The sequence below is a fragment of the Oncorhynchus mykiss genome, chromosome 6 (assembly GCF_057628025.1).
Source record: "Oncorhynchus mykiss isolate SJ-2025 chromosome 6, ASM5762802v1, whole genome shotgun sequence".
Classification (NCBI taxonomy): domain Eukaryota; kingdom Metazoa; phylum Chordata; class Actinopteri; order Salmoniformes; family Salmonidae; genus Oncorhynchus; species Oncorhynchus mykiss.
The window spans coordinates 11,481,425-11,507,570 of NC_143027.1; the positions used below are offsets into that span (position 1 = coordinate 11,481,425).

Below are 26,146 nucleotides of genomic sequence, written 5' to 3' on the forward strand. Positions count from 1 at the left end.
TCTCTGCATGGACCTCGCTTTGTGCACGTAGCATTGTCATGCTGAAACAGGAAAGGGCCTTCCCCCAAACTGTTGCCACAAAGTTGGAAGCACAGAATCGTCTAGAATATAAGTGTATCATATAACGTTAAGATTTCCCTTCACTGGAACAAAGGGGCCTAGTCCGAACCATGAAAAACAGCCCCTGACCATTATTCCTCCTCCACCAAACTTTACAGTGTGCACTATGCATTGGGGCAGGTAGCGTTCTACTGGCATCCTCCAAAACCTGATTCATCCATCAGGCTACCAGATGGTGGAGCGTGATTCATCAGGGCCGCGTTTGATTCATCTAGAGGCCGCGTTTCCACTGAGTCCAATGGCGGCGAGCTTTACACCACTCCAGCTGAAGCTTGGCATTGCGCATGGTGATCTTAGGCTAGTGTGTGGCTGCTTGGCCATGGAAACCTATTTCATGAAGCTCCCGACAAACAGTTATGTTTGGAACTCGGTAGTGAGTGTTGCAGCCGAGAACCAGTGGCGATTTTAGCATGTAAATCTTGGTGGGGCAATCTCGCCCCCAAACATTTATTTATGCATGCCAGCAAAGCCACTACACAACACTAAACAATACATTAATTGTTAACAGTATAACATTAATTGTTAACAATATAACAGTGACAAACTGTGCCTACAGACTTTTAAGGCCTACATAAAGCTGTCCCAACCACAGAGCTTTCTTTTCAGCATGGAGTGAATCCTTACCACCGCTACACCTGGCTATCAGCGAAGCCTTGTCTGGCAGCGAAACAATTCATTCAGCCTCATTTACTGTCTTTTTTTAAATCAGCTGATATGGCTGACTTGCTTAAACAAATGTGGTTTCTATTGACAATTAATATGTACAAACTATGGCATAAGGGGACAAGCGGATAAGTGGCAATCCGTAATTTCAATTAAGACTTTAATGAGCTATCTAGGACGGACGTAGTCAATATAACTATTTACTCAGCACCTTTGAAATGTACAGCGACAGAATTCAGAACATTGGCCATTCTTACAGTGTTCTCCCTGTATACCAAGTCAGAACTATAGGATAAATAAAGAGGGAATATAAGCACACAATGAAAGCTCTTACAATATTTGATGATTACATTTCTCTAAAGCAGGTTCTAGGCTACATGTGCACCACCAAGTCAGAACAGTAGGCTAAGTTATGACAGTGAAAGGAACCAAATGATTAGGGTGAGGCACTTGGACTACTAACATCTTACTACACAACATACACTTATTATTACTTTCTTAGCTACAGTATACATATCTCCTTGGCATGTTACATCATTTATGCAGCAGCATACAATACATTTTTGGACTCACCTTGTGCTGTGCTGACTTGAACAGGTCCTTCTTGTGGGAACATTTTGTAATCAATGTCTGTCATTCTCTGGCCCTAGACAAAAAGAGCTGTGTGTGTGTGTGTGTGTGTGTGTGTGTGTGTGTCATTCTCTGGATTGGACCACGCAGCCGTTATACCACTCAGGAAGGAGACGCGTTTGGTCTCCTAGAGATGATAGTACTTTGCGAAATGTGAAAATCAATCCCAGAACAACAGCAAAAGACCCTGTGAAGATGCTGGAGGAAACAGGTACTAAAGTATCGATATCCACGGCAAAACGAGTCCTATGTCGACATAACCTGAAAGGCCACTCAGCAAGGAAGAAGCCACTGCTCCAAAACCTCCATAAAAAAGCCAGACTACAGTTTGCAACTGCACATAGGGACAAAGATCGTACTTTTTGGAGAAATGTATTCTGGTCTGATGAAACAAAAATAGAACTGTTCAATGGACAATGACCCAAAGCATTCTTCCAAAGTTGTGGCAAAATGGCTTAAGGACAAGTCAAGGTATTGGAGTGGCCATCACAAAGCCCTGACATAAATCCTATAGAAAATTTGTGGGCAGAACTGAAAAAGCGTGTGCGAGCAAGGAGGCCTACAAACCTGACTCAGTTACACCAGCTCTGTCAGGAGGAATAGGCCAAAATTCACCCAACTTATTGTGGGAAGCTTGTGGAAGGCTACCAGAAACGTTTGACCCAAGTTAAACAATTTAAAGGCAATGTTACCAAATACTAATTGAGTGTTTGTAAACTTCTGACCCGCTGGGAATGTGATGAAAGAATAAAAGCTGAAATAAATCCCTCTCTACTATTACTCTGACATTCTTAAAATAAAGTGGTGATCCTAACTGACCTAAGACAGGGAATTTTTACTAGGATTAAGTGTCTGTAATTGTGAAAAACTTAGTTTAAATGTATTTGGCTAAGGTGTATGTACATTTCTGACTTCAACTGTATATTTTTTTACATTGTTTACAAATGGCTATGTGACATGTATTAATGCCAAAATAACATGCAAAACAGCCCAAGAAAGTATAATATGCAATATATTAATAAATAAATCAATTGTAGCTAAAGAAGTGGGGATCTGAATGACGGGTCGCCACTGCTGAGTCCAGACGATTTTTAGGCGCTTCAGCACATAGTGGCCCCATTCTGTGAGCTTGTGTGGCCTACCACTTCGCGGCTGAGCCGTTGTTGCTCCTCGACGTTTCCACTTCACAATAACAGCACTTACAGTGTACTGGGGCGGGGCAGAAATTTTACAAACGGACTTATTGGAAAGGTGGCGTCCTATTACGTTGCCACGTTGAAAGTCACTGAGCTCTTCAGTACAGGCCAGTCTACTCCCATGTTTGTCTATGGATATTGCATGGACATGTGCTCGATTCTATACACCTGTCAGCCGGGGATGTTACTAAAATAGCTGAATCCACTCATTTGAAGGGTTAGCGTGTCTTTTGGCCATGTAGTGTAGCTTATAAATGGGCCTTAATACCAGTGTCCATATGACGCAAAACAAGACTATCGATATTACTGGGAAATTGTGTTTTTCTAGATAGCACTTGTGAGTTATGAGCGAAGCTGACATTTCCGCGGTAATAGAGGAGCGAGATTGGAAAACATGAGTGATAACCATGATTCTCCTGTGTTATGTGTAGCAGTAGCTGTCTTTGTCTGGGGACTTATTGTAGAGTTCAGTTTTTCAGTACTGAGAGGGCCATCCCAACAAAACCTGCTCATTTCACCATAGCCACAGTCCTCAAATTAGGACAGTCACATAAATTCTTAAACCTCTGAGAAAACCCATTTCATCCTTGAGATCTTCTAATCCCTACCACTTCCTCCTCAACCCCCATATTTTCTCTCTCTCTCTCTCACTCACTCACTCACACACACACACACACACACACACACACACACACACACACACACACATACACACACTCACACACAGCAGAGTATAAGCAAGTCTACCCCTACAGCACCCATATTATTACACATCACCTAATCCTGTTTCACAAATCCAAGTACCTAAGGTTCCAGAGAGAAAATCCTATTGCCTCTGTACATTTTTCCATCTGTTTACCACAGAACAGTCCTCCACTCCAGACACTAACTTTATGCAGCTTCCTAATGCTCTCAGAAATCTACCCCTTCCATGTTGTCCAACTTTACACCTTATTTGTCCTGCATTTCAGTGCCTGCCTTGCTTACCCACATAGGCTTTGTTTGAGTCTGTGTGTTTTCTGTAACTAACTTGCCTGTTATTTTTTATTTCTCTGTTCATTTATTTATGCAGGTAGTTAAGTATTTATGCGTCTTTATTCCGACCTGTGTAATATGAGTCCGTCTCCTAATTTGGAAATGGACAGATTTTTCAATAGCCAGATATTGCCGTCTTCAGCCTAAGTGGAAGAACAGCTGTGAAAGGACTGCTGTGCCAACACGATTGATTAAGTAGAGTGTGTGTGTGTGGGTGGGCATGTGACCATGTAATTGTGTCTGCGTGCGCCAGTCATTCTGTGTGTGTGTGTGTGTGTGTGTGTGTGTTTGCTTGAACAAGTGTCTGTACATGCGTCCTTTTTTGTGTATGTGGAAGGGAGGACCATTGTGGGATGAGGAGCAGTGTCAATTGCTTCTATGTAGGGAGGGAAGTGTGCGTGTGAATGTGTGTGCTAATGAGATTGACGACAGACTACCTCCCTCAGCCCAGCCCTCCCCCTCACTAGCCCACACTCTCATCCATTTTAACCTCATTTTCTAAGACTTCTCTGAAACAGGCAATTACAACTGTATTCATCTCATTACACTTGTGTAGACTTGAATGTTAGACCATGCAAAAATATAGTGTTTAAGTCTTAAAATTTGTCCTAGAACTTGAGGACTGTTTTTGGCATAGTCTATAATAGGCATGGTGTTTAAGTGCTATGGTCATGGTCTTGAAGTGTTGCGGTCTTGAATTGTTATGGTCTTGAAGTGTTATGATCTTGAAGTGTCGTGGTCTTGAAGTGTCGTGGTCTTGAAGTGTCGTGGTCTTGAAGTGTTGCGGTCTTGAAGTGTTGCGGTCTTGAAGTGTTACGGTCTTGAATTGTTATGGTCTTGAAGTGTTACGGTCTTGAAGTGTTACGGTCTTGAAGTGTCGTGGTCTTGAAGTGTTGCGGTCTTGAAGTGTTACGGTCTTGAAGTGTTACGGTCATGGTCTTGTATCAGTATTTCACAGAGGTTATAGCTGTTCCACATTTTCAGTTTTGAGAGTTAAGCATAAGAACATGAACATTTCATGCTTAGCCTATAGTACTAATAATAGACTGTGAATTATGATAAGTACTTGCTTCTAAAGTAAGCTATATTGTCTGATTAATATTTTTGTGCACCTTGTTGACTTAGTGGATGAAAGAGCTTTGTTGCGGTCGAGCTTCAGTAAGTTAGTTATAGCTTAGCTTGCTCTCTGTGCTGCGGTGGCGATCATGATTAAATATTTGCTGTGCACCACTAAAAGGATAATCCATTTACCGCAGAAGAGTTGATGGTTCTTTCTATGGTGCTACTGTGCTATGATCCCCTCATAGACATGTCACAATATGATCCCCTCATAGACATGTCACAATATGAGCACCCCATACACATGTCACAATATGATCCCCTCATAGACATGTCCCAATATGATCCCCTCATAGACATGTCACAATAAGAGCACCTTATAGACATGTCACAATATGATCCCCTCATAGACATGTCACAATATGATCCCCTCATAGACATGTCACAATATGATCCCCTCATAGACATGTCCCAATATGATCCCCTCATAGACATGTCACAATATGATCCCCTCATAGACATGTCACAATATGATCCCCCCATACACATGTCACAATATGATCCCCTCATAGACATGTCACAATATGATCCCCTCATAGACATGTCACAATAAGAGCACCTTATAGACATGTCACAATATGATCCCCCCATACACATGTCACAATATGATCCCCTCATAGACATGTCACAATAAGAGCACCTTATAGACATGTCACAATATGATCCCCTCATAGACATGTCACAATATGAGCACCTCATAGACATGTCACAATATGAGCACCTCATAGACATGTCACAATATGAGCACCTCATAGACATGTCACAATATGATCACCTTTTAGACATGTCACAATATTTGGAGTGTGTGTGCGAGACTAGAGCCACACTTATCTGCTAAATGAGTAGGTCTGGCAGTACATACAGTCTGACAATTCAAACAGTTTAACAATTCATACAGTTTAACAATTCATAAAGTCTGACAATTCATAGTTTGACAATTCATACATGCTTCTACACCTGCATTGCTTGCTGTTTGGGGTTTTAGGCTGGGTTTCTGTACAGCACTGTGACATCAGCTTATGTAAGAAGGGCTTTATAAATACATTTGATTGATTGATGATACAGTCTGCAGTGCTTACAGTCTGCAGTTCTTACAGTCTGCAGTGCTTACAGTCTGCAGTGCTTATAGTCTGCAGTTCTTACAGTCTGCAGTTCTTAGTCTGTAGTGCTTACAGTCTGCAGTGCTTATAGTCTGCAGTGCTTACAGTCTGCAGTTCGTACAGTCTGCAGTGCTTAAAGTCTGCAGTTCTTACAGTCTGCAGTTCTTACAGTCTGCAGTTCTTACAGTCTGCAGTGCTTACAGTCTGCAATGCTTAGTCTGCAGTGCTTACAGTCTGCAGTTCTTACAGTCTGCAGTTCTTACAGTCTGCAGTGCCTACAATCTTCAGTTCTTACAGTCTGCTGTGCTTACAGTCTGCAGTGATTACAGTTCGCAGTCTGCAGTTTGTACAGTCTGCAGTGTTTACAGTCTGCAGTGTTTACAGTCTGCAGTGTTTACAGTCTGCAGTGTTTACTTTTACATAATTCCATAATGTGCTTGACTGAGGCACGGCAGCTGTGTGAGGTGTGGGAGTAACTTAACGTGCATGGTGGAGAATCCTTTCAGCATGCATGATTACATCTTCTTCAGCCAATATGAATTACCAGTGATACATTCTGTAGCATGCACAAGTAGACTAGACAGCCCTAGTCTACATGGTACAGATGGGTCGTTTTGATGTAGAATTGTCTAATTGAAATAGAGAGAGAGAGAACCATATTGAGACATATAATGGCAGTGGTGTAAAGTACTTAAGTAAAATTACTTTAACGTACTACTTAAGTAGATTTTTGGGGTATCTGTACTTTACATTATTGACAACTTTTACTTTTACTTCACTACACTCCTATAGTAAATTATGTACTTTTTACTCCATACATTTTCCCTGACACCCAAAGTACTCTTTATATTTTGAATGTTTACCAGGACAGAAAATGGTCAAATTCACACTTATCAAGAGAACATCCCTGGTCATCCCGACTGCGTCTGATCTGGCAGACTCAGTAAGCACATGCTTCATATGTGAATGATGTCTGAGAGTTGGAGCATTGCCCCTGGCTATCTGTAAATAAATGAAAACTAGAACATGTGGCCGTCTGCTTTGCCTAATATAAGGAATTTGAAATTATTTATACCTGTACTTTTACTTTTGATACTTAAGTACATTTTAGCAATTCCATTTACTTTTGATACTTAAGTATATTTAAAACCAAATACTTTTAGACTTTTACTCAAGTAGTTTTTGTACTGGGTGTCATTTTCTATTAACATATCTTTACTTTTACTCCAGTATGATAATTGGGTACTTTTTCCACCACTGCAAAAAGTGACAAAGATGATAGTAGTACATTATTTTCTATCACAGAAGTATTCAATCACACAATTGTTTTATTTTATATTTAACTTGGCAAGACAGTTAAGAAAAATTCTTATTTACAATGATGATGAACGGGGGCAGAACAACAGAATTTCACCTTGTCAGCTCTGGGATTCGATCGAGCAACCTTTCAGTTAATGGCCCAACACTCTAACCACTAGGCTACCTGCCACCCCCATCATCAGCACAGTAAACAATCTGAACACAGTAAACCTGAACACAGTAAACCTGGAGAGGAATGTGTTTTCATCTGACATGTTTATTAAAAAAAATGAAATTATTTATGAAAAAAAAGTTGTTTATATATGCAACATCTATATGTTATAAATAATTGTTGATTTTTGCTCACTTGATATTTCAGTGTGAGATAGGAACTTATCATGTTATTATATTGCACGATTCCATATCATTATTTTCAACAATAGACTCCGTATAAATCAATTGAATTGCGGTAATAAATAATTCTCCCTGTATCGATCAATGATCTGTCACTTTAATGGGTTGTAAAGCAAACAATTATCAACCCTTAACAGTAGTCTCAAAAATAGATGATACCGGTATTAATTGACTGATTATGATCAAGTTTAACACCAGTAATTCACTGTACTGACATGTTCATTGTATCGACGTGCATTATAAAAATAAGAAAGCAGAGACACTTCAGAAATACCGTTGATATTCTCGGACTGCTTAGAGAAGTCGATTCCATGGATGAAGACATCAATCAATCAAATGTATTGATAAAGCCCTTTGACCATGTTTTTCCCAATGCACGTCAACATGGAAACAACCAGGAGTCACGTTGTTCATGCTTCATTCATTCATACTGTTTAAGTGAAGTTTTCATGTATTTAGTTGTTTTCAGGGGAAAAAGCTTCAGTTCTTCAGCATCTGCACGGGGAAGGAAAGGCAGATTGACCGCAGGGGGCGTTGATCCAGGCTGGGCTGCAGGGCTGCCTCCAAGGCAGTAAGCCTCACCAGATAGCCCCATTAAAAAGCACCCCTCTGTCGAGCCCATCTAGTTAATGCGGAGGAAAGACATAACATTGTCTGGGCGTAGTAGGAGATTTACTGCCAGCCTGCCTGCCTGCCTGACCTCGTCATGTATCTGTAGATGTTTGTGGATAGCACCTGATCTCCAGAGGCAGTCAGAGACGGCCCATTACGAGATGATCTTTCCACTGCTGCGCCATTTTTCAGGTACACTGCGTCACTTCCTGAAAGGAGTCAGTTCAGGCCTCGTACCATAAAAGCCCGGTGATAGAGGCTGTGGTGTGTGCTTTTCAGTGGTAGGAGTGGCTTGTGTTGTCAGAATAGTGAATGGCGGCCCTGACTGAGAACAGATGGGGAGGGGAAAGGGGGATACCTAGTCAGTTGTACAACTGAAATGTGTCTTCCGCAATTAATCTGAGAGGTGCGGAGGGCTACCTTAATTGACATCCACTTCTTCGGTGCCCGGGGAACAGTGGGTTAACTGCCTTGCTCAGGGGCAGAAAGACAGATTTTTACCTTGTCACCTTGGGGATTCGATCCAGAAACCTTTTGGGTACTGGCCCAACGCTCCTACCTGCCAGGCTTCCTGCCGCCCTGAGGAGGGAGATGGGGAAAGAGGTGAGGAGGGAGGAAACCGACCCCCTGGGAGACCTCATCTATTAATGAATGATGAGACTGGGATGGTGGGCGAGACCAAACCCTAGATGGCTCACAGTTAACTCACTAGCTATTGCATGCACTTATCATGTTGTTCATTCAGCCCTCTTCTTCTCTCACACGTCACACATCATCAGCACAGCTGGAATTATTTATGGGAAAAAAGTTGTGTATCTATGCAGCATCTACAGTTGAAGTCGCAAGTTTACATACACCTTAGCCAAATATATTTAAACTCAGTTTTTAATAATTCCTGACATTTAATCCTAGTAAAAATTCCCTGTCTTAGGTCAGTTAGGATCACCACTTTATTTTAAGAATGTGAAATGTCAGAATAATAGCTGGTGTAAATGAGTCAGGTTTGTAGGCCTCCTTGCTCGCACAAGCTTTTTCAGTTCTGCCCACAAATGTTCTATAGGATTGAGGTCAGGGCTTTGTGATGGCCACTCCAATACCTTGACCTTGTTGTCCTTAAGCCATTTTGCCAACTTTGGAAGAATACTTTGGGTCATTGTCCATTTAAACAGTTTTATTTTTGTTTCATCAGACCAGAATACATTTATCCAAAAAGTACGATCTTTGTCCCCACCGTAGTCTGGCTTTTTTTATAGTGGTTTTGGAGCAGTGGCTTCTTCCTTGCTGAGCGGCCTTTCAGGTTATGTCAATAAAGGACTTGTTTTGCTGTAGCAACAAGGTCCTTTGCTGTTGTTCTGGGATTGATTTGCACTTTTCACACAAAAGTACTATCATCTCTAGGAGACCGAACGCGTCTCCTTCCTGAGCAGTATGACGGCTGCGTGGTCCCATGTCTATACTTGCGTACTATTGTTTTTACAGACGAACGTGGTACCTTCAGGCATTTCAAAATTGCTCCCAAGGATGAACCAGACTATTTTTTTTCTGAGGTCTTGGCTGATTTCTTTTGATTTTCCCACGATGTCAAGCAAAGAGGCACTGATTTTGAAGGTAGGCCTTGAAATACATCCAAAGGTACACCTACAATTGACTCAAATGATGTAAATTAGCCAATCAGAAGCTTCTAAAGCCATGACATAATTTTCTGGAATTTCCTAAGCTGTTTATAGGCACAGTCAACTTAGTCAACTATGTTATCTTCTGACCCACTGGAATTGTAATACAGTGAATTGTAAGTGAAGTAATATGTCTGTAAACAATTGTGGGAAAAATGACTTGTGTCATGCACAATGTAGATGTCCTAACTGACTTGCTAAAACTATAGTTTATTAACAAGAAATGTGTGTAGTGGTTGAAAAACAAGTTTTAATGACTCCCACCTAAGTGGATGTAAACTTCTGACTTCAACTGTATGTGTTATGAAATAATTGTTGATTTTTGCTCAGTGTGAGATAGGATCTCATCATGTTATTACAGTATATAGCACGATTCCATATAATTATTTTCAACAATAGATTCCGTATAAATCAATGGAATTGCAGCAATAAATCATTCTCCCTCTGTCACTTTAATGGTTTGTAAGTAAACAATGAATAGTAATCTCTATAATAGTTACAAGAGAAAACAGTGATGAGATAAATGTCTCCAATGGGGTTGGTTCCCATCATAGATAAACATCTCCAATAAGTTTGGTTCCCATCATAGATAAACATCTCCAATGTGTTTGGTTCCCTTCATAGATAAACATCTCCAATGGGTTTGGTTCCCTTCATAGGTAAACGTTTCCAATGGGTTTGGTTCCCTTCATAGGTAAACGTTTCCAATGGGTTTGGTTCCCTTCATAGATAAACATCTCCAATGGGTTTGGTTGCCTTCATAGATAAACGTTTCCAATGGGTTTGGTTCCCTTCATAGATAAACATCTCCAATGGGTTTGGTTCCATTCATAGGTAAACGTTTCCAATGGGTTTGGTTCCCTTCATAGATAAACATCTCCAATGGGTTTGGTTCCCTTCATAGATAAACGTTTCCAATGGGTTTGGTTCCCTTCATAGATAAACATCTCCAATGGGTTTGGTTCCCTTCATAGATAAACGTCTCCAATGGGTTTGGTTCCCTTCATAGATAAACATCTCCAATGGGTTTGGTTCCCTTCATAGGTAAACGTTTCCAATGGGTTTGGTTCCCTTCATAGATAAACATCTCCAATGGGTTTGGTTCCCTTCATAGATAAATGTATCAAATCAAATGTATTTATATAGCCCTTCTTACATCAGCTGATATCTCAAAGTGCTGTACAGAAACCCAGCCTAAAACCACAAACAGCCAGCAATGCAGGTGTATGGTGTCTAGGAAAAACTCCCTAGAAAGGCCAAAACCTAGGAAGAAACCTAGAGAGGAACCAGGTTATGAAGGGTGGCCAGTCCTCTTATCCAATGGGTTTGGTTCCCTTCATAGATAAACATCTCCAATGGGTTTGGTTCCCTTCATAGATAAACGTCTCCAATGGGGTTGGTTCCCTTCATAGATAAGCATCTCCAATGGGTTTGGTTCCCTTCATAGATAAACATCTCCAATGGGTTTGGTTGCCATCATATTATCATGAGGATGATATCTCACAGGCACCCACTCTCTTCTCTGTAATGTGCCTCAGACCAGGGCTGTGTCCCAAATGTCACCCTTTTCGCTATGTAGGGCACTACTTTTGATCAAGGCCCATAGACTCTGGTCAAAAGTAGTGCACTACATAAGGCCTATAGACTCTGGTCAAAAGTAGTGCACTACATATTGGATAGGGTTCCATTTGGGATGCAGGTCAGGTCTCTTTAAAGGGGTCAATAGTTTACAGGTCTATTTAAAGGGGTCAATAGGTTACAGGTCTCTTTAAAGGGGTCAATATTAAATGTAAAAAGAGTGACTGATGCGCTGTCTGGCCCCTTGACCTCGCCTGTAATGACATGAAATAGATTCGGCACAGAAATTACGTTAAAGGCCGGGTACGGTATATAAACACTCCTCAATATATATACGGTATATAAACACTCCTTAATATATATACGGTATATAAACGGTCCGAGAATCCCAAATTAGGCTTAAGAGGTTGATTTTATTAATGAAATCCTATATTCTTGCATGTGCTACAGCAGATTTTTCCACATTGTCGTTTTCATTGAGCTCTTGAATTTCTGCCATGTGATGATTTGACATTGTCATGTCTCCATATTCAGGAATCAAAATCCTTCCAAAATCATAATGATGATCCCTAATCTTCTAACAGGTGACTGAGAAGTCTTTCATCGTTTTGGAAACAAACACATTTCATTCATGAATTGCTATTCTGTGTGAAATAAAAAATCACTGGGAATGCTCCATGCTTGGCCACCTCTGGCACATAATCACGACACTGGTGACCTTCAGCTCCTCAGAGCGCTGTCATCCTCCACGAGTGATCTATTCTGCCCTGGGTGAGCCTCACCACAGCTCCTCAATGCACTGTGATCCTCTCTTCAGCCCTGGGTGAGCCTCACCACAGCTCCTCAGTGCTCTGTGATCCTCTCTTCAGCCCTGGGTGAGCTTGGCCACAGCTCCTCAGTGCTCTGTGATCCTCTCTTCAGCCCTGGGTGAGCCTCGCCACAGCTCCTCAGTGCTCTGTGATCCTCTCTTCAGCCCTGGGTGAGCTTGGCCACAGCTCCTCAATGCTCTGTGATCCTCTCTTCAGCCCTAGGTGAGCCTCGCCACAGCTGGGCCCCCCTGAGTATAGCCCAGAGAAAGAGCGAGAGAGCGTGCTTGTATCTGTGTGGGTGTGCGGGGAGGGGACAGATATGACAGTTGTGACCCATACCCTCAGGATCAGGTGACAGGGGTGGTGGTAGGCAGGGAAGGAGGCGGGGTGATGTACAAGGAGCCTTGTCTCTCTGGGTGTCCAGAGGGGCTGTATTCCAACAGAGGACAGGGGCCAGATGGCTTGGCTTTAGTTTTTGCTCGTCACACACAATATGTGATTACCTCCAGGTAATCCCTGGAAGTTGGAATGATGATTAATAATGAGTTGTAATGCGTAGTAAATATTGCACAACAGCACCAGGCAAAGTAAGGCAGGTATCCAGTATAGCTAGCCAGGAAAATATCAGCCTTGGAATTGATGCCAAGTTCAAAATCATTTCCCAACATTGAAAAACAATACGTCTTGACAAATAAGGTTTTTGCAACTTGATGTTGATGAAACTCTTCATACCAATGTTTCATTTCACTTTCTTCTTTCTTCAATCACAAGGTGATTGAATCCAAGGTCAAGGATACAGTATTTTTTCCACAATATGCCTATGAGATAAACGCAGTAAACATGGAAACCTTTGGCCATGAAGAGACTGCGGAATCAATTTACAACATTGTGTTATGTCAGAGCACACAGCTGCTAAGATGGTGAATCACTCTAGCCTATGAAAACATGCGGATTCTGGCTAAAAACAAGCTTTCTTCATCGTTTCCCCAGAGAAGGTGTATGAGGACCTTGAACATGGAGACTCTCCGGCCCAGCTCAGTGATAATATCTGGACCCCAGTTAGAAGGCGCTGGAGCAGGACTGGGGACAGCCCACACCGGCCCATCTGACAGCCAGGAGTCAAACACAGAACCCACAGAAAGTCTGGGGACAGAGACATCAGACAAGGCCTGATAGCAGAGGGGATGTCATGTGTAAAGATGCAACGAGTGATTCCCAGTCATGTGGATCTGTTTATTCAGGGCTCTGCGACTGAGAGACCTGGACAGATTCAGTTTTACAACTAGTTATTTATGACTTGAAATGTCTGTCAGTGTGACATAATTATACATTATGTAAGTGCAAACCACAAGTGTCTGACCATTGGCCATGTTCCCTATTGGGTCTTGTGTAAATTGGGGAGTTTGTTTGTGCCAAAGTTGTTTGCAGACAACAATTTTCTATCTAACAATCTAAGGTTTGCAGTAGGCAGTTGTGAATATTTTTATGGCTCCGTCTGATTCAAGGCAAGATGTTTATCTGTGTTTGTGCCAAATCAATCAGACCAGCTCCAACTACGTGTCTGAATCTCAAATGGCATCAATGACCGGCCTTGTTGGTAGGCTTTCTGACAAGACAGGTGGATGAATGACCGGTTCTCCTTGACTTTAATAGCATGCCAGCTGATTTTAATAGTCCTTTGTCACACCTTCCATTTCACCTTGTGCTACCTTAGCCTTGAAGGTACCATGCTTGTGACACATTCATGAATAATTTCCATGGGTGTTTGTCAGTGTACCTTACCCTTCTATCTGATGCAACTCTGTGAAAGTGCAAGAGCAGGGCAACACATTGTACCAAATTAATATGTAATGATACTTCATATAATAAAAAATAAACCATAGAACAATGAAGACAGAAATATATCTGGAAATCAGAGAAATGTGTCTGTAGGAAATGGAACTTTGGCAACCAATTTGCAGTTATGTGATAACTTTCACACTTAAATGTGTCACTTTAGTCTTGTGTTAGTTGTTCCGTGGAGTAACAGTGAGGTGAGAGTTTCTCCGCATCACTTATTTGATCTCTCACTCTCCCTCTTCTATACAACAGGAAAGGAGTCAATGGCCAAACGGCTTCTTCTAGCCATACTATACAAACCCTTAACAACACCTAACAACATTCCATCACACTTTATCTGAGTAGTCATCATAATGCCAACTGACATTGGGATGACTGACAATAGTCCCAGTCACGCCAGATGACAACAGAAATTATAGTTATATCTGACTACAGATACGTTCAAATACACTGTGCACAAAACATTAAGAACACCTGCTCTTTCCATGACATAGACTGACCAGGTGAATCAAATCCAATCAAATTGTCTTTGTCACATGCTCCGAATCTTACAGTGAAATGCTTACGTACAAGCCCTTAACCAGCAATGCAGTTTATAAAATGTACCTAAAACAAATTTAAATACGAAATAAAAGTAACAACTAATTAAAGAGCAGCAGTACAAGTCCTGGTAATTCGTTTGGCCCTGCGGCGTTGTGAATGTTGACCCGTTTAAAGGTCTTACTCACATTGGCTGCAGAGAGCGTGATCACACAGTCGTCCGGAACAGCTGATGCTCTCATGCATGTTTCAGTGTTACTTGCCTCGAAGCGAGCATAGAAGTAATGTAGCTCGTCTGGTAGGCTTGTGTCACCGGGCCGCTCTCGGCTGTGCTTCCCTTTGTATTCTGTAATAGTTTGCAAGCCCTGCCACATCCGACGAGCATCAGAGCCGGTGTAGTATGATTCGATCTTTGCCCTGTATTGATGCTTTGCCTGTTTGATGGTTTGTCAGAGGGCATAGAGGGATTTCTTATAATCTTCCGGGTTAGAGTCCCGCTCCTTAAAGCAGCAGCTCTAGCCTTTAGCTCAGTGCGGATGTTGCCTGTAATCCATGGCTTCTGGTTGGGGTATGTACGTACAGTCACTGTGGGATGACATCATCGATGCACTTGTTGATGAAGCCAGTGACTGATGTGATGTACTCCTCAATGCCATCGGAGGAATCTCGGAACATATTCCAGCCTGTGATAGCAAAACAGTCCTGTAGCTCTGCCTCATCTGATCACTTTTTTATTTACAGAGTTACTGGTGCTTCCTGCTTAAATTTTTGCTTGTAAGCAGGAATCAGGAGGATATAATTATGGTCAGATTTGCCAAATGGAGGGCGAGGGAGAGCTTTGTACGCATCTCTGTGTTTGGTGTAAAGGTGGTCTAGAGTTTTTCCCCTCTGGTTGCACATTTAACATGCTGGTATTAATTTGGTAAAACATATTTAAGTTTCCCTGCATTAAAGTTCTCGGCCACTAGGAGCGCCACCTCTGGATGAGGGTTTTCCTGTTTGCTTATGGCGGTATACAGCTCATTGAGTGCGGTCTTAGTGCCAGCATCGGTCTGTGGTGGTATGTAGACAGCTACGAAAAATACAGATAAAAACTCTCTAGGTAGATAGTGTGGTCTACAGCTTATCATGAAATACTTTACCTTAGGCGAGCAAAACCTAGAGACTTTGTTAGATATCGTGCACCAGCTGTTGTTTACAAGTATGTATAGACCGCCAACCCTTGTCTTACCAGATGCTGCTGTTCTGTCCTGCCGATACGGTGTATAACCAGCCAGCTGTATGTTGATAATGTCATTGTTCAGCCACGACTCGGTGAAACATAAGATATTTCCGTTGGTAGTTTAATCTTGCTCGTAGGTCATGGATTTTATTTTCCAATGATTGCACGTTGGCCAATAGAACAGATGGCAGTGGGGGTTTACTTGCTGACCTACGAATTCTCAGAAGGCAGCCCGACCTCCGCCCCCTTTTTCTCCGTCTTCTCTTCACGCAAATTCCTGGGTTTTGGGCCTGTTCCCGGGAAAGCGTCGGACTCGTTAAAGGAAAAAGCTTCTACCAGTTATGAACTTGGTGCACACCATACCCATGTTTCCCGTTAAAAATACCTATCACAGGGCCTCCCGGGTGGCGCAGTGGTTAAGGGCGCTGTACTGCAGCGCCAGCTGTGCCATCAGAGTCCCTGGGTTCGCGCCCAGGCTCTGTCGTAACCGGCCGCGACCGGGAGGTCCGTGGGGCGATTGGCCTAGCGTCGCCCGGGTTAGGGAGGGCTTGGTCGGTAAGGGTGTCCTTGTCTCATCGCGCACCAGCGACTCCTGTGGCGGGCTGGGCGCAGTGTGCGCTAACCAAGGTGGCCAGGTGCACAGTGTTTCCTCCGGCGCATTGGTGCGGCTGGCTTCCGGGTTGGATGCGTGCTGTGTTAAGAAGCAGTGCGGCTTGGTTGGGTTGTGTATCGGAGGACGCATGACTTTCAACCTTCGTCTCTCCCGAGCCCGTACGGGAGTTGTAGCGATGTGACAAGATAGTAGCTACTACAACAATTGGATACCACGAAATTGGGGAGAAAAAGGGGTAAAAAAAATGTGTTTAGAGGTGTTGGCAGAATGTTTTCAGTGACCGTTTCTGTAAGACAAAAACAATTGCGGACAGTTGTGGACCTGTAAACAGATCGTATGAATTCAATGTTTTGCTTTTTTGGAGGGGGGAGGGGGGGGAAATATGCTCCACTGCAAATTCTGAAACATTCTAAATGTTTTGTTTTGTTTTACTACATAAGGCTATGAATATCAGCTGTCTGTTCACATGTTAAGTTCTACTGTGTGTTATAAACAACGCTTCCTTTTGGGGAGCAAGGAGATCAATAACTTAAAATTATAATAGCCTGTCTAATAGGGGTGAACTGTATGTTCTACCATTAAAACCTCTACAGGATTGGTGGGTCACCCCTCGTGACGGTTGAGCTAATGTAGGCTAATGTGATTAGCATGAGGTTGTCAGTAACAAGAACATTTCCCAGGACATAGACATATCTGATATTGGCAGAAAACTAAAATTATTAATGTAACAGCACTGTCCAATTTTCAGTAGCTATTACAGTGAAAGAATACCATGCTATTGTTGAGGAGAGTGCACAGTTATGAGCTTGAAAAGTTATTAATGAACCAATTAGGCACATTTGGGCAGTCTTGATACAAAATTTTTAACAGAAATGCAATGTTTCATTGGATCAGTCTAAAACTTTGGCCAAAATCTAAATTGCGCCTGGGCTGGAATAATACATTATGGCCTTTCTCTTTCAAAGATGAAAAAATACAAAAAATGCATGTTTTATTTTTGTATTACCTTTTACCAGATCTAATGTGTTCTCCTACATTCATTTCACATTTCCACAAACGTCAAAGTATTTCCTTTCAAATAATATCAAAAATATTCATATCCTTGCTTCAGGTCCTGAGCTACAGGCAGTTAGATTTGGGTATGTCATTTTAGCCGAAAAACGCTACGGATCGGAAAGCATAGAGCAAAATACTTGAAATAGCTTATCTATTTACTAGGTTACTGTGAAGTGGGTCCAGTTAAATGATAGATAGGACAAATGGTAGCCTATCCTAACTTGTTGTAGGCCCATTGGCTATTTCGCGAGTATGACACCATCACAGTCAGAAAAGGTGATGAATTTATTTTGCAATTATCATGAAAATGAAATAAATAATAGGACATAGATGCCTATTACTAATTATTTTAGAATTAAAAGAAAACACAAATAGCTGTTCTCACTGACGGCAAATAGTTGCATGTTGTTATTACCTGCTTTTGTTGTTGTTATGAATAAGAGCGTCATCATATATTCCCATTTGCACAAGGCTACTAGTGCCGTGCAATGCTTCAACCACTAGAAACAGTGTGCACTCACTGTCTAAAGGATTCGGGAGGATAAACACATTCTCATGTCAAGTTCAGTTTTTAGAAAGGCCAACTTTTGAATGAAAACTGGCCCACACATGTTTTGGGCCATATTTTGTGCATATGCAACTTTATAAATGAGACCCCAGGACAAAATATAAACCCCAAATTGGGGATATGATGAAAATCACATCCATAAAAATATAAAGAAAGGAACCTTTTGAATGCAACCATTTGCCATTAGTGAGAAGAGCGAAAATCTATTTTTAAAATCTAAAATAATTAGACTTCTTTTTCCTATTTTATTTTCATAATCATTGCAGAATATATTCTACATTTTTCTGGCCCTAATGGGTTAATATTCCCCAAAGGAGTCATTACCATGCGCATCAATCATTTAATGGAACCTAGTAGCCTACTAAATAGATAGGCTATGTATTTCAATTTTTGCAATATCATAGGCAGCGGGGTTTATAATACCAGTATATGGTCAAATTGAACAGTTGATCTGTTACACCAACCCGGTCTCAGAACATTTCATATTATTCTGTACGTAAATCCGATACAATCCATGTATTCTGATATGTTAAGTTTGGTATGGTTACATAAGACAGAAATGAAAGGAGGGTGGTTGATCAGGGTGGATGGGTCGAGCAATCCAAAGGCTGCAAGTTCGAATCTCATTACGGAGAACTTTAGCATTTCAGATAATTAGCAACTTGTCAACTACTTACTACTTTTTAGATACTTTGCAACTACATAGAATGTTAGCTAACCATTCACCTAACCCTAACCTTAACCCTTTTAGCTAACCCTTCCCCTAACCTTAACCCTTTAACCTAAATCCTAAAATGAACCCTAACCCCTAGCCTAGCTATTGTAAGCGAGCTAGCTAACGTTAGCCACCTAGCCACCTCTTTGGAATTTGTAACATATCATACATTTAGAAAATTCATAACATATTGTATGTTTTGCAAATTCTTAACATATAATATGAATTGTAATTCGTAACATATCATATGACATGGATGATGGAGACCCACAAATGAATACATACCATATGAAATGTACCATATCATACTGAATGGAGTGTCCCTGCAAGCTTGGCACACCTATATTTGGGGAGTTTCTCCCATTCTTCTCTGCAGATCCTCTCAAGCTCTGTCGTGTTGGATGGGGAGCGTTGCTGCACAGCTATTTTCAGGTTTCTCCAGAGATGTATAAGTCGGGGCTCTGGCTGGCCCACTCAAGGACATTCAGAGACTTGTCCCGAAGCCACTCCTGCGTTGTCTTGGCTGTATGCTTAGGTTCGTTGTCTTGTTGGAAGGTGAATCTTGGCCACAATCTGAGGTCCTGAGAGCTCTGGAGCAGGTCTTCATCTCTATGAACTTTTCTTCGTTCATCTTTCCCTCGATCCTGACTAGTCTCCCAGTCCCTGACGCTGAAAAACATACAGTACCAATGGGAGAAACTCTCCAGATACAGGTGTACCAAGCTTGTAGCGTCATACCCAAGAAGACTGGAGGCTGTAATCGCTGCCAACGGTGCTTCAACAAGGTAAAGTAAAGGGTCTGAATACTTAATACATTTGCAAAACAAAAAAAGTACTTTGTCATTACTGGGTATTGTATGTAGATTGATGAGGGGAAAAAACTATTTCATCCATTATAGAATAAGGCTGTTACGTAACAAAATGTAGAAAAAGTCATGGGGTCTGAATACTTTCCGAATGCACTGTATACTGCAGAAAAAGGATCTTCATTTAATCATGACAGTGTTGCGAGGACATTGTTCTGCTCCCTGTTAGGGTTTCCATTCCCAGAGGATTAACCCTGCTCTCTGAAATTCAGTCAGTCAGTTACTCCCAGTCCCAGGCACTGGCTTTTGAGTGAGGGGGAGGACCATGTCCAAGTCGCCCTGCTCTGCTCCACTCTGCTCCCTCACATCACCCATGGGCTTTGTTTTGATCCCACTGCCATCCATTATGCTCAGTCACCTCTTAAGCCCTCTGTGTCCTCAAGATCTTTCCTCTCCTCTCCTCATTCACACAGCACATTCCCCTCCTCCCACTACCATGACCGCGGAACGATGTCTTTGGGTGGGGGTGCTGTCGAGTAAAGGGGGGGGTCCTCTGCTCATACAGGAGTAATAAAGTTATTTGTATATACAGTACCAGTCAAATGTTAGGGCACACCTACTCATTCCAGTTCTACATTGTAGAACAGTAGTGAAGTCTTCAAAACTATGAAATAACACATATGGAATCATGTAGTAACCAAAAAAGTGTTAAACAAATCAAGATATATATAATATTTGAGATTCTTCAAAGTAGCCACCCTTATCTTTGATGACAGCTTTGCACACTCTTGGCGTTCTCTCAACACACAATACCAATATGATACATAAACGACAACAAACCAATGGTCATGACCATCAAAGGGGCCATTGGTTGTTAATGACTTGATGAACTGTGCTAATTTGGAAGGACAGTCAGAGAGACATTATTGTAGTGTACAGTCTTTTGGCTGAAACCGTGGACCAGTGGCAGGGAGTGTCACACATAGTAAGAGGATGTGGGTCATTATACGACATGTATCAGTAGTGAGAACTGATAGCTGGATGAGGAGTCAAGGATTAGTCCACTAAGCTTGTTGTGACCACAGATTGTGGGGCAGCAGCAATCAAAATGAGCACAGAGCCTTGCCAGTAGGGATTAGAGAGAGATGTGGTGGGGAGGGTGCTGGTCTAGCTGTGCTGGTACGTTTCCTGGCAAACACCAGAGAGGTCCCGTTGCTATGTTACAGTAGATCACTACCCAAACAGAATTCCCATCGATTTTTTTTTTTATAACATACGGCGAATGTCATTACTGTGCCTATTTTTGGTTGTCCATTATCAGAGGAATATACATTATCTTACATTATATTTGGATACATTGTCATTTTGTATCCAGCAATGGGCTATGAGCACTTTGTATTGTTTACGGGGTCCCACTAATACTGACAGCCCTCGCTCTCTCTCTCTCTCTCTCTCACCGTGTCTGTTACCCAGAAAGCTTTGTTGTCCCTCAACCAACATGTTTCTGCTTAACTGGTTTAACAAAGACATTTAGTACATGCACAAGATACTGTTTGCTGTGGCGACATGGAGCTTTCCCTGTCTCTTTTTTAACCTACTACAGAAATGAGCTTAGTCAGTGGTCAATGTAAAACTAGCTATATCATGATTGAGGACTTATTCTGCCTTCTGACACTGCCTGTGTTACGTTAGGAGCTGTGAAAATGGGAAAAGTACCACAAAGGTGAACAATCAATACATGATTGTGAGAGGACAATGGCCATTAATGTTAGAATCATATCCTTGTAACCTAATCTCCACACCTATCATAAAGGGGATGATTAACGACTTCAACCTGTAAACCAGAGAACGGTTCCAGACTGATGCTTATCAGCCTGTTGTTTATTCACGTTGAAATACCGCCAACAATTCACCAAAGATCTTGGAACAGAAAAGTTGTTTTAAAATGCTTCCTCTTAAAGGCCTACTCTTAGCCTAAATATGATATAAAGCCATAAAATTCTTAATCTTCTAAACATATTGAGGATGTTAGCAGCGTTTGCCCATAAGTTAAAAATCATTTTTATCTGTTCAGGTGTACTAATATCAGAGCGAGCATCTTTATTTCAAGAATGTTTTGCTCTTAAATCAAGGAAACGCAACCATCTTCATGACATGAATTTTTTTTTTTATTACATTTTGCATTTATTAAAGAGAAATTTTCTCGACAACATACATTAAGCTGTGAATCAGATGTTAAGGAAGGAAGCAGTGTGACATCACAATATCTTACAGTTCAAAAGGAGTTGAGAGAGTGTCTCTGATGCATCTGTCAGTGTGTGTATATATATATATATAGAGCAAGGGTGGAAGACAAAGGCACACACCACAGAGACTCACTGTCCACAGTAACCATGGATACCGCGGCCAGAGATGCAGTCTGCACTATCGGGGTTCAAATGACCTCCCCTTTACTAAGCCTAGTCTCATGATGATGCACTCATTGCAATCGAACCCTACGTGCATCTGTGTACATGTCAGTTCAAATTAACACATACTATATATGCCTCAGACGTGGGGATGTTCTACACGTTCTTCTTGCATTGGCTGTGGATGATAAATAGTTGGCTTTTCTCCATTGTAAATCAAAATCTGCTCGAGATCAAGAAACTCCCCTATCTACATAATATACCAAGAGAGTGCTCTGTTCATTTGGGGAGACGTGGTCAATAAAAATGAATATCAAGCAAAAAATTAAAAAAAAATAAGTGTCAAACATCAGATTGTTCAGTTAAACTCTCATTCACCTTGATAAAGGGAGTTAGTACAAATTAAATGACTTGAATCCTCCTGGAACATGTGTTTTTAAAAAAGGTTAAATACATCTCCTCATAGTTATGAAACTCTTCTCTATCACAGGAACCAGCCTGCTTTTTCACTGTCTAGAGTGTACACTAGGAACCAGGTGTCATATCAGCACAGTATGTTGCTGTGTTTCTCGTTCGTTAGTGTTAGATTATTGCTGTGCACCAGCAAGACCCAAAGTGGCCCTCTCAAGAACAAACATGATTCACTCCAATCAAACAGCAAAATAAAAGACAATACCAGGACTTATTTTATGAAGAAGAAAAAAAAACATCGCACACACACAACATCGTTGACACTGGCAGCACAACAAACGGGTTGCTTTAAGCGCATCATTGGCACAATCAGAAATGAACCACAAATAAGAATGTGGGGGTCTCCACCCCCGGTATATTTCTAGGGACCAGAATTACAACAAGGACACCTACATTCTATATTTGCCTTTATCAAACCAGGGAAAAGATAACATCAGAAAAATACCACAAAGAAACATAGTTAACAGCTAAAGAAATGGTCACTACTCAGGGTGTAAGGCACAAATGTACATGTGGAAGAGAAGCAGGCTATCAACAGATGTAATCCAGTCAGAGGCCTGCATGACGCGCCTAGAGGAAATGGGACGTTTCAGAACCTGCCAAAATGGCCGCTCTCCACACCTGGCAGAGGGCCCAACATCCACACACTTCTCTTTTTCATGTGTGGACTTCCATGTTTTTTTTCTCCCCCATTTGCACTTTACATGCAAGAATGAGGCTTGTTGGCACGCAGTGAGCCAGCAGCCAACCCGGGAGAGAGAGAAGTTACTGACTGCAAAGCCACAGTGCCGAACGTACGTAGATAGATGCCCATGTAGGAGTGATTATGGGAGTGAGTTCCAGGAGTTGTGTGTTTTGTCTTTTTCTGACTGCTTTAACATGGGAGGTTCTGCTCCAACATGTAGGTTCCATCTAGCACAGTTAAATAAATATCTCCTCCTCAGACAGAGGTCACATACAACTCAAGCTTCAAAAACCAAAGGACCTAGTGGACCTTTTGTGTCAAGAAAGTGGTACTGGCTCCAGTTGAATGACTTAAAATAATTTCACACTTGATTAATTCATATTAAAAGATTTTCTCTCTGAGCCTAAAAAGTCAGTATTTTCAAAAGCACTTATTAAAAATAAATACAACAAGCTATTAGTATTAACAGTCATGTGTTATTCAGTAACCAGTGCAGGAGATTCTCAGACCAAGGCTTTTTTAACCAGAACTTGATTGCTGTGGCCAGTAGCTGTAACACTGAGAGGCGTTTCACAGTTTTCCACGTAAACTCAAGCTGTCGCTCCAGTCGGAGCTCACTGTGCCCAAGTGCTTGCTGGGAGAACCCTCCAGTCCTCACTATACAATTGATCCACTTTTCTCCCGCTGTCTGCTTTTGGCAGTCGGTTAAGAAAACAAAACATCAGTCAAGTCATGGTGTTCAAATGTCCAACACAACCACGTCTTGAATGCTACAACGGTGACATGTTGCTCGCCAATGAAATGTTCATGAAAGTCATTTTCTTCTCAGTAGCAAGTGTTCTGTGTTTCTGAGGAACTGGGAGTCAACAGCCTGAGCTCAACAACAACAACAACAACCATTTGTAGAATATTTACATATATATATATAAAAGAAAGATCTTTTAAAAGTGTGTTGCATTTGCTGTACATAGACCAAAGACTAAAGGAGATGCAATCGTGTTCCCTGTTTTGTTTTCTGAGCGTGATGATTATGTGCAGGAGTCATTGGACTTGACGTTCGTCGAGAGGGACACTAAAGAGGGTTTAGGCGGGACGTCGGGCTTGAGGTGTTTGACCCCGGTCCGGGGCAACGAACCATAAGAGCTTATGCTGGGTTGTCGGGAGAGGGACATCCCCTGGGAAGTCATGTGCATGGAGTCCACCCTCTGTGGGGCGGGGGGCGGCATCTCCACACGGTTAAAACTGGGGTTTCTGGACATGTGGGAGGAGTTGGACGAGTTGGTGTTGTGCTTTTTGAGGGCAGATCCTTTCTGGGCGCTCATCGGGTAGCCTCGCTTGAACTCGTGGCCATAGACAGAGGAGTGGACCTCCAGCCGCTTGCCCATCTGCGGCACGGCGGGGGGGATGGTGAGGGAGGCCTCCCTCTGGGGCACGCGAGGCGGCAGCCCGTCGCTCTCCACCAGGTTAAGGCCGTGGCAGGGGCTCTTCAGGGCCTTGTACTCCAGCGTGGCCCCCTGGTCATCCAGGCTCATCTGACTGAGGTCACTGCGGTGGGGCTGCTCCACGTACTCATGCTGGTAGGCCTTCTGGTGCTGGTGCTGAGGCAGCACCACCACACTGGGGATGTGGCCCGGGGAGGCCCTCAGAGCCAGGTCAGGGGAGATGACTGGGGAGCCCATGGGCGGCAGGTCCTTGGTGCAGGCGTTGATCAGGTTCTGGTTCCTCTCCCACTCGCGGCTTCCCCAGCTGGGCTTGCGCCTAGGCTGCATGGGGGTTGACTCTGGAGTGGGCATGCCGGCAAGGTCCAGGTGGTGCTGGTCGGCTTTGATCAGCATCTTGCCATTGGTGAGGCGGCCGTTGTGCATAAGCGGGGTGAGGATGGCCTCTGGGTGACCGTCCTTGACCCCGGTCTCAAACAGACCCGTCAGCTTGGTCACGCTGTTCATGGATCCCCTCCTATCGTGAACGTGGTCCTTGTCTTTACGCCTGGTCAGCTCAACATCTCGCCGCCGGTGGTCACACACACAGTACACGAGGATACCAGATAAGATGGCGCCCATGGCGAAGGCCAAGATGACAGCGATGGCCAGCAGTGTGACAGGGACCAGTTGGTCACGCCCCTTCTGGTAACTCTCACGAATAACCCCTGCAAAGACAAGGATTCATTTATTTCAAATATATGAGTGATCAATGACTTAGCTGAAAATCTAATGGTTAAATTAACTGACGAATGAAGCACAAATAATAAGGAAACATTTGTCATATCCAATTTGTACTATTTGCAGCAATACTGTAGCCTACTGTCAGGAAATGTTATCAGTTTAAATCCAGCCTTACACTTGGCAAAAATGAGCTCATGGTTCCTACAATGAATTCAAAGATTAAACCTTGGCAGTTGAAATGAAAAATATATATTAGATAAATGAACGCTCAAAAGGAAAGCTTTTTTTCCTCGATGCAAATGGGACTCGTTTCATATGGCTACGATACAATCTCATATCAGAGAATAACAGTAAAAATCTCTGATTGGACCTCCAAATCAATGTAGTCGTGTCATACATTTCTTATAGGCCACTTTCCAGGGCTGGAAAGAAGAAGAAAAAAGACAGGTGGTTGGTTCCCGGGCAACTAAAAGACAGGCGGTTGGTTTCCGGGCAACTAAAAGACAGGCGGTTGGTTTCCGGGCAACTAAAGTGATGATTCAATGAAAGTGCAGCAAAAAATTATGACGAGCATCTTGGCAAAGGAAGGGAGAGAGAGAAGATATTGGATGGAATGAAACAACAGTAGGTTGTTTTTAATTAAATGGGCACAGCTCCGGCATTAGGAGTCCTCATCACTATAAACACAGACAGAAGTGATAACCTCCAGCTCCTTGATAAATGTGTTATCTAATGCCCGTCCAGAGTTACTAGAGTTACATAGAAAAATACAGTCCTCACCAAGTACAGATGTATTATGCATGTATCACACAA

At 42.3% G+C, this 26,146-nt stretch overlaps 1 protein-coding gene across 3 annotated transcripts in view; it reads right to left on the bottom strand.

Annotated features, from left to right (window-relative positions):
* Positions 1-21,757: 21,757 nt before the first annotated feature.
* sema6a (sema domain, transmembrane domain (TM), and cytoplasmic domain, (semaphorin) 6A) overlaps positions 21,758-26,146 on the bottom strand; it is a 92,745-nt gene continuing 88,356 nt past the window's right edge. For all 3 annotated transcript variants that reach the window (XM_036979400.2, XM_036979398.2, XM_036979395.2), the window contains one exon: positions 21,758-25,317. In XM_036979400.2, the coding sequence (XP_036835295.2) occupies positions 24,200-25,317 (1,118 nt within the window). In that variant the 3' untranslated portion in view covers positions 21,758-24,199. The remainder of the gene's footprint in view (positions 25,318-26,146) is intronic.